The sequence below is a fragment of the Cornus florida genome, unplaced genomic scaffold (genome assembly GCF_030987335.1).
Source record: "Cornus florida cultivar Cherokee Brave unplaced genomic scaffold, ASM3098733v1 CherokeeBrave_3.0.0_Hap2_Chr11, whole genome shotgun sequence".
NCBI classification, from domain to species: domain Eukaryota; kingdom Viridiplantae; phylum Streptophyta; class Magnoliopsida; order Cornales; family Cornaceae; genus Cornus; species Cornus florida.
The window spans coordinates 87,636,409-87,648,825 of record NW_026775581.1 but is presented as its reverse complement, the minus strand read 5'-3'; the positions used below and the strand labels follow the sequence as shown (position 1 = coordinate 87,648,825).

The 12,417-nt window shown below is 40.5% G+C and overlaps 1 protein-coding gene across 1 annotated transcript in view; it reads right to left on the bottom strand.

The window, feature by feature from the left end:
- The window catches only part of LOC132283907 (uncharacterized), a 141,273-nt gene that overhangs the window by 94,857 nt on the left and 33,999 nt on the right, over positions 1-12,417 (bottom strand). Inside the window, exons 9-15 of the mRNA XM_059785943.1 lie at positions 12,241-12,401; positions 3,279-3,449; positions 2,489-2,581; positions 2,065-2,386; positions 1,838-1,942; positions 1,662-1,757; positions 37-104 (exon numbers count right to left, since the gene is read on the bottom strand). Of these exons, the coding sequence (XP_059641926.1) occupies positions 37-104; positions 1,662-1,757; positions 1,838-1,942; positions 2,065-2,386; positions 2,489-2,581; positions 3,279-3,449; positions 12,241-12,401 (1,016 nt within the window). The remainder of the gene's footprint in view (positions 1-36; positions 105-1,661; positions 1,758-1,837; positions 1,943-2,064; positions 2,387-2,488; positions 2,582-3,278; positions 3,450-12,240; positions 12,402-12,417) is intronic.

The window sequence follows — 12,417 nt, the reverse complement described above, 5'->3', positions numbered from 1 at the left end:
CTAATTATTAACTCCAAAACTTAAACAAGTGCAAACCTGGCATGATCTTTCAATGCTCTGTTCACTTGTTGCTGTGCAGTGCGCTTAACTTCATCAATTGTCATCTAAAAGGAAAAGAACACCAGTAAAACAATAGGACAAAAATGCCAGCTGGAATAAAAACAGGGGCCAACACACCCTCAATGAGGTCAAGACAAGCACCTCTACATGATGCTGATGAATTCAATTAACAGAAGTGGTCAATGCTAATACATTTTCTTTTATCAGGTCATTCTTCAAATTACAAGCAGTGAGAACACAATTTCGAATCACAGTATTGGTGCCAGTATCAATAACGGCTGTGATTTGTAGTATCAGGAAAAATACACAAGGGAATTTGGAACCCAAGTCAACTTCACAGGGATAAAATCTTTTAAGAAACTTAACAATATGCAAGTTTAAATTCAGTCCTCCACATACTGATGTATGGTGACATTTACTGACATCCTGGACATGTTTTCTAAATCATAATTAACAATTTAAAAATATTTGAAACAATCTTTAGTAGAAAACATTCATTTCAAATGTTCTTGCGAACTTTCACTACCTTTCATACTAGGATCATAGTTAGATGATTATAATGAAAATGATAAACAAAAGATTTTGAAACAATTCACAACAATCCACTTGGCAGTGAAATTAACATCGCATTATTCCCTCACAGCTTCAAACATACAGATTACTAACATGCAAAATGACATTGCAGATCTTGTTTAATCAAACTGGTAGGATTACCTTAATAATAAAAATTTACTTGCATGGTTACACCAAATTGATCATGTAGTGTTTCTACCACAAACAAATTTGATTTTAGTATCTCTAAAAAGCTAGCTCTTAATCATACCATTGAGCGATACTTTTTCACCTCACAATGTGGAAATCCAGATTGAATATAAAATTTCAAAGCCATAGAAAAAGAGAACCAGACAAAAAAATTGGACATAACAAGCCACTACTTATTGCAATAAAATCCGGACTTCTCACTGAACTTCCAATTGCCACCAACTCCAAGACTCTTATCAGAATCTTACTGAAACATTCCAGAATTCATAACTATAATCAAGGATTGTTGGCCAAGGATTGGACCATCTTCTTTTGCATTGCCCCATGGCCAAGGATTGTTGGGATTTGATGCTTGGCTTGTTTGGGTTCCAATGGGTCATGCCTCACTCCGCCAGAGAGTTGGTTGAGGCTTGGAGAGGGTGTTTTGTGGGGGGCCATGTTCGTGATGCTTGGAGGGCTACTCCTCTTTGTGTGTGGTGGTGTATTTGGCTTGAGAGGAACAGGAGATATTTTGAGGGGAAGGAGAGGCCTATTGCTTTTCTTAAGTTCTCTATTGTTTCGACTCTTTTTTGTTGGGTCTCAGGTAGAGATTATAGATCTTTAGATGAAATAGTTGATTTTTTGGCCTCTTTAAAAGTGTAATGGCTGTTTTGGCCCCTTTTTGTTCCCTTGGGATGCGCTCCCCTTTTGAGCACTTTTTATAAATTTCTTACTTATCAAAAAAAGTATAATCAACCAGAAGTTTCATATATCTTTGTACTCCGTAGTCACTGGGATAAAGTTAAACACCTTGACTAGAATTTCTTTAACATAACAATGACATATTGCTCGAATCATACCTGCACAGCAGCAGCAGTTTCCAAAGCTATGGTCTGACTAATAGCAGCATTGCTCTCAAAAAAACTGGTAATTTGATCAATGGAATCCTTCAGATACTGGTAAAAGGCATCTCATTAGTTAAATAGCTCAATTTCTTTGAAGGCAAACTTTTACAGAAAACAGGATGATTGCGTACAGTCACATAACAAGGAGAAGCTTTAGCAACCATACTCCAATCCACATTAGCATCAAATGGCTTATAGCAAAAGACACCAACTAAAGAGTCATAGGTACTCGCACTCTGCATGAAGATGAAAGAAACAAATTAAGGTTTCTAAAAACACTTGAGGGCAGCCATGACCACCTTACTGAGAGATGGGGAAAATGAAAATGAGCGATTTTAAGCACAGAAAGTAATCAGACCTCCGCAAGGAGACCGTTTGGTGATGACAACTGATATGAACCCAATTTCAAGTCAAAAACTTTTGCCTCGGGATAAAGCTTTATAAAGCAATCAAGATTTTCACAGGATAACTCAGCAAGACACTCCAGCACATCAGTAAGCTTTGAAGCATTATGTTTCATGTGAACCTCCAACGAAGTGTGAAGCACATCCCCCTTGTCTTGGGTTGTCAGCAACTGCCCATCATCATCTTCCTTGTACCCAATGATTTTGTTTAATTGTTCCCAGTCCTCCTCAGTAAAATACCCTGGTTCACTTTCATCGTTAACAGCTTGACTATTCCTGAAAGAGTACACGCAATCAATTAAAAGCTGAAAGCTGACCCAAGTCCAAACAACTGAGAGAATTCCGAAGTGAATCAGTCTTAAAGGTAAAAATATTCACCATCCAAATGACCACCATGATTTCTTTGCTTTCTGTTTTTTCAAGTAAAGGTCTGACTCCATTGACTGCTCTACAAACTTGTGGGCCAACATTCTGTGCAACAATAGGTCTATCAAACATAACTATCTGCCAAATTGAAGTTAGTTGGGCCAATTGATAAAATACATATTACTTTTTTCAGTAGTATAGTGCCAAAATGTAAATGATTCCATAAAGCTACAGAAAAGCAAAGCAGCTGCTACAATCTCCTCCCACCACAGGGCAAAAGAAAATTAATAATAAATAAATAAACCCAACCACTTACTTGCCTTATTGGGGGAAGGAAGAAAAAGAAAAATTAATGGAGAAAAATAGAAAAGCTACTTCCCCTTACTTAACTAGGGCGAGCACTAGCGTACGGATTGACTTGATTGAATCTGACTCGACAATTTCACACATGAAACTAAAATTACACAACCAAGTTAAAAAGGAAAACAAGAACATATATCAAAACTAACATTAGAATTTCTAGCTACTTCAAAGAGAGAGAAAAAACACTAAATTTATGGGATGCCACAATAATTGTATCCAAACACACACCACCTTTTTTGACTGATTGATCTCATTATAATATTCTCAATCAATAAAATAATTTTTATCATAGAAGAACCACACAGACACTATGCAATTATAAGATCCAAGATTCCCCAGTCCCACCCAGTTTCATTACCCTGGCAAAGCATGAACTACATATAATATCAGCTAATCATATGGTGACGTTAATAAATTTAAAACAGAAAAAGAAAATAACCTCCACTGAAGTATGAGTTCAATGTCAAGTTCACGATCTAGCTCCTCAATGTCTTTGTTGTCATCGACTACTTCCCGACTGACATCAGCTTTCAGCAGTGCAGCGTAGAGAGAAACATATCTCTTACGTAGGCTTGCATACCTCAGGACCTGTTCCCATGACAATTTCCCACTGCCACGAAAGATTATGTTCATAGCTCACAGATAATTGAGAAGCAATATACTTAAGAAAATAATATGATTTATTCGAACAAAAAATTCTGCAAGGCTTTTTTCCTCTCCCCCCTCAACAAAGAATGAAGACATTAAAACTACACGAGTAATTAAAGTAGCAGCAAAAGAGGAGCACCAATTCATAACAATGCCTTTTGCAGCAGAAAGTTGACATTAGAAATCAAACTCTTTACAGACCAAAAGTTCAGTTACAAATTGTGTGACCATGTATGAGAAGGGGAGTGAAATAACAATTGCAAGTATGACTAAATATGGAACAATGTGGTCTAGACAATACAAAACCTTGTAAAGTAGTTGACCTGCGTCCAAGCACAAGGCAACAAAAGCCAATTTCCTCGAATAACAAGTTTTTTCTTCTATTTTTTTTCCTTTTTTTTAATTTCAGGCTGACATCGATCAAATACGCTTGGTGGCAAAATGTCAATGTCATGTACCAAATGTGAAGCACTTGAAACGAAGGATAAGAAGTCACCTAGCTCATCACTTGAATTTGCTAGAAGATTGTAAGGACCGATTTTCTTTTTCCGATTTTTTCCCTTTCTTTTCAATGTGCGGTTGCATGATTAGCAACTTGTGGGGAATATGTTTTGGAGTGTTTGGGATTTTTTCCTAGCCTTTCCTAGAGTTCACGGACTCTTAGAAACGCTTTCGGGGCATTTCTTTTATGTCGGGTAAGTGGGCCCCGAAAGCTGGCCAGGCACGAGCCAAGTGCTCGGGATTTATTTTCGACACTATTCATTCATTTGGGGCCACATTGGGCATTGTGGATTTAGTGTGAGACATACATCGTGGACGACTCCTTACCTTAGAACATTCTACTATTCCTCTCCTTCCAAATGCACCACCACACGCAATGTGGAACTATCCTCCAATAGTCGCGAACACTACGTCTCACATGACATCCCCTCCATGCCTGAATTAGACCCTTAGAAGATCGGGGCATTACCCAAAGCATGCTAAATAAACCAAGTATAAGATTCCAGCAGTCAAACGCCACAGGGCAATGCAGGAGGAGATGATCAACTGACTCACCACCTCGTTTGCACGGGCAACACCAATTAACGATACAGTTGCCTCTCTTCCTCAAGTTGTCAATCGTCAGGATCTTACCCCATGCAACAGTCCATACAAAGAATGCCACTCTAGTTGGAGCAATAGAACGCCATATGGTCTTCCATGGAAAATCAAAGCTATCAAAGTTAGATAGGCATAGGATCAAGGATTATACTTCAAATCGACCATGGGAAGAGGGGATCCACATAAGATCATCACTACCTCTACCAACTGCCTCCTGCCGATACAACAGTTCCAAAAGAACACATACCTCGTCCATCTCCCAATCCTGAAAAGAACGCCGAAAGTGCACGTCCCACATAATCCCACTACTATCAAGCCGATAACAATTAGCGATACAGGCATGTTTATCAACTACAATATTGTATAATCTGGGAAAGGTACAAGATAATGGCTAGTCACCGCACCATAGATCCTCCCAAAATCGAACACATCTGCCATCACGAACTTTGAATCTGATGTGGGAAGAGAAAACATCACAACCCTTCCGAATGGATTTCCACACACCAACTCCTCCCACAATAGAAACCGGACGAGTAGACCAACCGCCACTCCTTCTCCCCAAAACGACATGAAACAAGTCTTCACCAAGGACGATGCCTTTCCCTCCCGAATCTCCTTAACCATTTACCCAAGAGAGCTTAATTAAAGGGAACCAACCTCCTGATACCCAGACCACCCAACGTCATGGGCTAGCAAACTTGCTCCCATCTGACAAGGTGATACTTAAACTCTTCGCCCTTTCGCCCCAAAGGATATCCCTTTGGATCTTTTTAATCCTTTCGGCAACAGAGCATGGAATTTGGAACATAGATAAAAAAATAAGTGGGGAGACTTGATAAAGTGCTCTTTATAATAGTAACTCCCCCCTCCCCCCTTCTCTCTCTCTCTCTCTTCTCGGACAGATATTGCTTCTTCCATCTTGCCAATCTTTTCACATAATTGTCAATCACAGTGTCCCAGCTCCCCCCCCCCCCCCCCCCCCAAGGGGCAAGCCGAAGTAAGGAATGGGAAAAGAACTCACCCTACACCCAAGGACTGCAGCTAAGGAGGAGATATCCTGAACATCCCCAACCGGGACAAGCACGCTCTTAGCCACGTTGCCCTTTAACCCAGAAACCGCCCAAAATGCACCTCAAGTATCTAAGTTGAGATACATCAACATCACAAAAAACAAGGGTATCATCCGAAAATAGTAAATGAGAGATCTCCAACTGATGGACTAGATCTCTGCCCACAATAAAGCCCTTGATAAGACATCCTCTACCCTCCTCATTAGTCTGCTCAAACCCTCCATTACAATGAGGAAAAGGAAAGACGACAATGGATCTCCTTGCCTTAAACCCCGAGAACACCCAAAGAAATCAACAGGAGACCCATTCACAAGAACAGAAAACTTTACAGACAAAAGACATGTCTCTATCCATTTCCTCCATCTGCTTCCAAACCCCATTCTCTGAAGTAAGTACAGCAGGAAGTTCCAATTCACATGATCATAAGCTTTTTCAATGTCAAATTTGCATAAGACTCCGGGGACACCACTTCACAGTCTGGAATCCACACATTCGCCTGCAATAAGAACTGAATCTAATATTTGCCCTCCTCCGACAAAAGCGTTCTGGGAGTCCGAAATAATCCCATCCATGACATCCCTCATCCTAAGAGCAAGAACCTTGGCCATAAGTTTGTAAATACAACCCACTAGGCTAACTGGTCTGAAATCTTTAATGTCAGAAGCACCACCCTTCTTAGGGATAAGGGCAATGAATGAGGCATTTAACGACTTCTCAAAGACACCAGTAGAATAAAACTCCTGAAATGTACTCATCACCTCGTTTCTCACCACCGCCCAACTTTCCATCAAAAACCGCATGCAACCCCGGAGCTTTGTCCCCCTTGCAACTTGATAAAGCCTTTAGAACTTCCTCTTCAAAAAAAGGAATCTCAAGCCCATCTCTATCCAACTCAGAAATAGCCTCAAAATGGAGGCCATCAATCTCAGAAAAATCAGCAAGGACTCTATTCTTCCTCCATTCTAGATTCCCAAATACATCCTTATTCCACTTCTTCAGCTCAAGTTTGAGAGCCCTTAACTTCCTGGCTAACATAAAGCTGGACGAACCTGTAACCATTGCTTCCTCCCACCAAGACAAAAATTTCCCTTGGAAGTCCTCCGCTCTCAGCCACATATTCTCAAATCGAAACGGAGAACATCGAGAAATCAACCCCCCACAATCCAAAACCAGAGGAACATTTTTTATTTTTTTTTTATAAGTAAGAATTTTATAAAAAACGCTCAAAAGGGGAGCAAAAACCAGAGGAACATAATCAGCGGTGACCCTTGCTAAAACTACCTAAACAGTATCCGGGAATTTCTCTTCCAACACCCCAGAGATCAAAAACCTACCCAACCTCGATAAAGTAAATGGGTCCCTGCCATTAGACCACATATTGGTTGCACCTTCCATTGGTAAATCAATGAGAAAATGCTCATCAATAAAGTCAAAAAACTGAACCATATCTGAAGACCATCTCCCCCCTGTAGACCTCTCTAATGGGATCTAACAAAATTGAAATCCCCGCCCAAGCACCAAAAAAGAGACCACAGTCCCTGAACATAGCAAAGCTCCTCCCAAAAAAAGAGGTTGATCACTATCAATAACCGGTCCGTAAACCCCAGAGAAAACCCATCTAAAATTGTCCTCCTCCATCTTAAACACACAGGACACAAAGAACCTCCCCATCCACACGTCCATCCAAGACAACCATCTGCAATCCCACATAACTAAAATTCTTTATTAGAAATGGATGCCAACTTAGTTTCTTGCAAACAAACAACTTGGGCTCCCCACTTCCTTAAAGCTACCTTTACCACCCTCCTATTGTCCGGATCATTGAGACCATGAACATTCCAAGTAATGCTTCGTAGCTTTATTAAGAACCAGATAAAATTATCTCCCCTCCTCCCCTCCTTACACTCCTACTTCTAGTCCTTCCCCTCTCCCTCACCGCCCCTCTCTTCCCTTCATAGTTGACATAAGAGATAAGATTCTTGACATCCTGCTCCCCTTTCCAAGACGAAAAAGGCCTTGTATTCACAACCTCATTAGTCACTGCAACCTCTCTTCCTTCCACAATTGCATGAAGAATGGATAATGCCTGGTCACTATTACCCTCTAATGAGACACCCAACAGCTCACTAGTAGCTTCTATATTTGCGACAACCCATTCCTTGCCCATATCAGCAGCCATTTCAGAACAACCAGGTCGCACGACAGCTAATGGTTCCTCCATTACTAAATTAGTATGGTCGGTATGCAACCATGGAACAAGCTCGTTAAAAGAAACCTGTTAAATGGAAACCAAGTCATCAATCACCTCCTATGTGCTATCTCTTCCATTTACAGGCAGCTCTGTTATCAAATCCGTATCTGTAGCATAGTCACCCATTCCATAACTCAAGAATCTGATAGACTCATTCGCCTCTACTCCTACAAGTGGCAAGCAATTAAAGCCTTTCAAAGCTACACAGAGACACAACTCTTTGAGCAAAGCCAAAGCCGAATCATTAGACAACTAAAAATGAAGATCGCGCCCCACCCAGACCATAACACCCTCAGACGAGTCCTTTACAGCACAAGTAACTGGGTCAACATGCCCAAGAAGAACAGGCCCATAGCCACCCTTCCCTTCCGTAATCAATCCAGGCTCAAATATAGGCACCGAAGGCACAACTGGTAACACACAACCCTTCTCCATCGCCTTCTCAGCATCACTCCTCAACACCCCACAAGAAGGAGTAAAAGAAGAAGAAGGAGCAGTAGGAAAGCTCCAAGGGTGAGGGGTAGAGGACATACATGGGTCGTTGATAGAAGGGGTGCGTATCCACTTATGTTTATCTTTTCTAGACCATCTGTTACCATAGCGAAGCATGTGAAAACCCCGAGTTGAGAATCTAGAGTTTCTTTCCTTCGGCAGTGCAAGGATAGAAGGAAGAGACGCTACGGATAAAGCAGCGCAACACTGATTATGTCAAAAATTCCTCTCATCCAAGCTCAAACCAGCCTTACCTGCACTGATCTGCATCCATCTCCTTTTCTCCGGCGAAGTCCACAAACTGTTTGCAGAAGAGCCATAAGAAAGACTCTGTGGAGGTTCTGTATTGCTAGGCTCTATCATAAACTTTGGACTGGGCTTTGTATTTGGAAAAGAAATGGAAATAAGGTTATTGGGCCCCATTTAACCTTCCACTTTAAATCATTAAATCTTGTGGCCCAATACATGGCATAGTCCCAAAAATCGTGGCCTTATCAGGCCCAATACGCATATCAGGCCCAGCGTTAACTGCATGAGAGACGCCTGTTGTACCGCGTGTCAGTCCACGTGGTTGGCCTCCGACGTTCCGTTCAAAACAAGGTGAGCCAGAAAAGGAATGGAGGGGGGCGTTACACGTGCATCTCGCAGACTTTCTTCCCCCACTCGCGTACGGTACACCTGTTGTACCTCGTGTCCTTAACACGCCGTAGTCCTTGAGGGCCGAGATGTACCTGCAACTGCCGTGAACGGTGACTGCGTCCATGTCTCGTATCGTTGGGTAAAAGAGGAGGGGGGCGGGGGGGACCTTCATTGTCGTAAGAGGACTTCGGAAGCATGAGTGGTGAGGATTCCTCCGTCAAGGCGACCTCAAAGGCCACCCTCCGGTATCACACCTCCGGCAAAAGCGTAGAGAACAACTCTCTCACCTACTATCATTCCACCTCCACACATCCAAAACCACCACAAAGTTCTCCTAGGGATTTGAATAGCTTCTGGCACCATAGATGGAAAGGTAAGCCGTACATCACCACCCTTCTTATCCCATCTCTTGTTCTCACCGCTAAGCATCCCACCGCGAAATACAAGACATCAATTGATAGGATAGCGTCTCCCCATGTCTTCTTCCCTGAAACCAAAAACCCTATGTGCCTCTTCCTCCTAAGGTAGTTGGAATAGAAGCAAACCGTCAAGCAGGGATGACACCACCACCCCACTCAATATCTTCCAAATCTTAGTTGCCCACGTCTCAATCCTATCAATGCTTCCCACGTCTCGATCAAAACGTCCGACTAGGCATGATTTCAGAGCAGATTCGCGAATCTTTGTACTTTGATTATCAACCCTAAACACCCTTTCCTTTCCAATTGAGAAACTTTTGATCTCGCCATTGAAATTAAGGTGTGGAAGTGTCGCCACACCAAGGAAAGACCGACGCATATCACAGATCCACACTAGACAAAAGTAAAGAATAGAATCAAAGGACACTAGAGTAGATGACTCCGGCGTCTAAGAAGGTAGAGAGAAAGAGAACTATAGGTCTGTTCCAACTAAAAAAATGTAATGATTTTTACTAATAACCGACACAGGTTACTTTGAGGAGAAGGAATCAGGTGGTGGTCAATTGTTGTTGCATGTGCCTTCGTGCGGAGGAGACGGTGGATCACCTCCTTTTGCACTGCACCATGGCTAGGGACAGTTGGGATTTGATGCTTGGTTTGTTTGAGGTTTAATGGGTCATGCCCAAATCCTCCTGAGGGTTAATTGAGGCTTGGAGAGGTTGTACAGTGGGTGTCCAAGTCCGGGATGCTTGGAAGGTTACGCCTTTGTGTATCTGGTGGTGTATTTGAATCAATAGGAACAGGAGATCTTTCGAAGGAAAGGAAAATCCTATTTCTATGCTTAAGTTCTCTATTATCTCCACTCTTTTTTATTGGGTTGTGGGGAGCAATTATACATCTTTAGAGGAGTGTTGATTTTTTGGACTCTTTGAAAGTTTAGAGGTCCTTTTTGGCCTTGTGTAGTTCTTTTGGGCTTCACTCCCCTTTTGAGGGCTTCTATACAATTGTCTTGCTTATAACAAAAAAAATTATGTACCAACCTAGTGTTTTCAATTTGAATGCAATTTGAATTTTGTATGTTGATAAGAGTTTAAATGATACCTTACCTAAATCGGTTAAATCATATTTTGGATCTTTAATAATAGTTAAATTACTGTTGAGCAATGATTTGATCTGTGATGAATCTAAGAGAGTATATCTCCATATAGAGTTGTGTTTTGGAACATATAAGTGAATTCACAAATATCGTCATATAGAGCTATGTTTTGGAACATGTAAGTGAATTCAAAAATATGTTCAATTTGATCATTACCTCACCATCTTTCCGATCTATAAATTGAGAGAGAGAGAGAGATGGATTAAAAGATTAGGCTCCACAAATCACAAGCGATAATTTTTTCACAATTATCTATCTGACCTTTTGGGTAATATTATGATCAAAACACAATTAAAAAAAAAAAAACAAGAGTATAATTGTCAACAAAAGGGCATCATTGCCATTCGACTTCAAATAAACTAATGTGACTTTCACAGTTCATTTTTTAACATCTACTACATGGCAAGGGGGTAATTGCAGTATTCCAGAGAATTATAAGAGGGTTTCTCACCAAACTAATTGTCCAAGGGGTATTTTTCACAGAACTAGCAGTTTTAAGGGGGGGGTTCTACAATTTTCTGTGATTTCAATTATGAAGGAATTGCTCAGATGGTAAAACATTCAGGTCACCATGTAAGAAATGTATTCCTTTAAGCAGATTCAATCAACTGATATACGACCATATCCTTCATATTCTAGTGTGTGCATATATTTAAAAAGAGAAAAGTCTTCAAAATGCAGCATTTTGTGCACATACTGTTAAATTTTAGATCTGATCCCAGTCTACACTCTCAACGCCTTAGATTAACGAATACCTTACTGGGTCCAATCCTTTTTCAATTTAGCCCAGTTGGTAGGAGCAAAGAGCGGGAGGAAGGATATGGGATAAGGAAAAGAGTTTCCTATATGATCACCATTTCCTTTCTGCCAAGAGGTAGACACAAAAGAGGATGGAAAGAGAAAAACCATTTTATTAATATTTTTGCACTTCAAACACACCTGTATCAATATTTAAGGATAAAGTATCAACAGTGTAAAAGAACTTTCGACCATTCTACTCAACCATAAGAACAGATATTACCTTTTCCTAAGGGAACATTCAATGCAACAAACTAATGGTGCCTTGACAAGTGTCTTCTTATTTAATAAGGTCAAAGTTCATCTTCATTTCTATAAAAAAGTATTAGTTAAGGTTTGAAATAAGTAATAGCTTAGGGAAGTAGTAGACGCTTTATTAATGCTGTGTAGGAATTCTAAAGTCACACTAGAAAAAAACAGAGGCTTAGTAGTATTATTATAAAAAAGGACAGCCCTTTTCTCTAATGTAAGAAATCTTTATCAATATAATTTCAGTATAATGTAAGTTGATATTCTTCAGGCTTCTTCCAGATTTCCCTTCAAAAATCTAGGGTCCAACGGCATTTGGTATAATTCAAGTCTTCCTTACCCTGTAAGTGTAATTTTTATTTTTATTTAATTTCTGTTTGCTCCAACCTTTTCAAATATCCTACCTAGCATTCCTCTCAAATTCCCATTCCTACATCCAAATGGAGGATTAGGAACCAGTCACTTACCAATAGAAACTAAAGAGGCTTCGATAACCAAAAGTCATAATTCTTAGTAACGCAGTAAAATAACAGAGCAAGACTAATGGGAAAAGGAAGTAGAAAAGAACAGTTAGATACCTCGCCTTTTTCATCTGGTCAGACACAACTTTGTAAGCATACTTCCACCAAGACCTAGGATCGGATTTCACAGAGACAACTGGGCGGTAATGAGCATATTTCAAGCGTTGATTAAATGCAGCAAAGTTATCAGCTAATTTTAATATATCCCTGTAACCGTTCTGCAATTGCAAGATC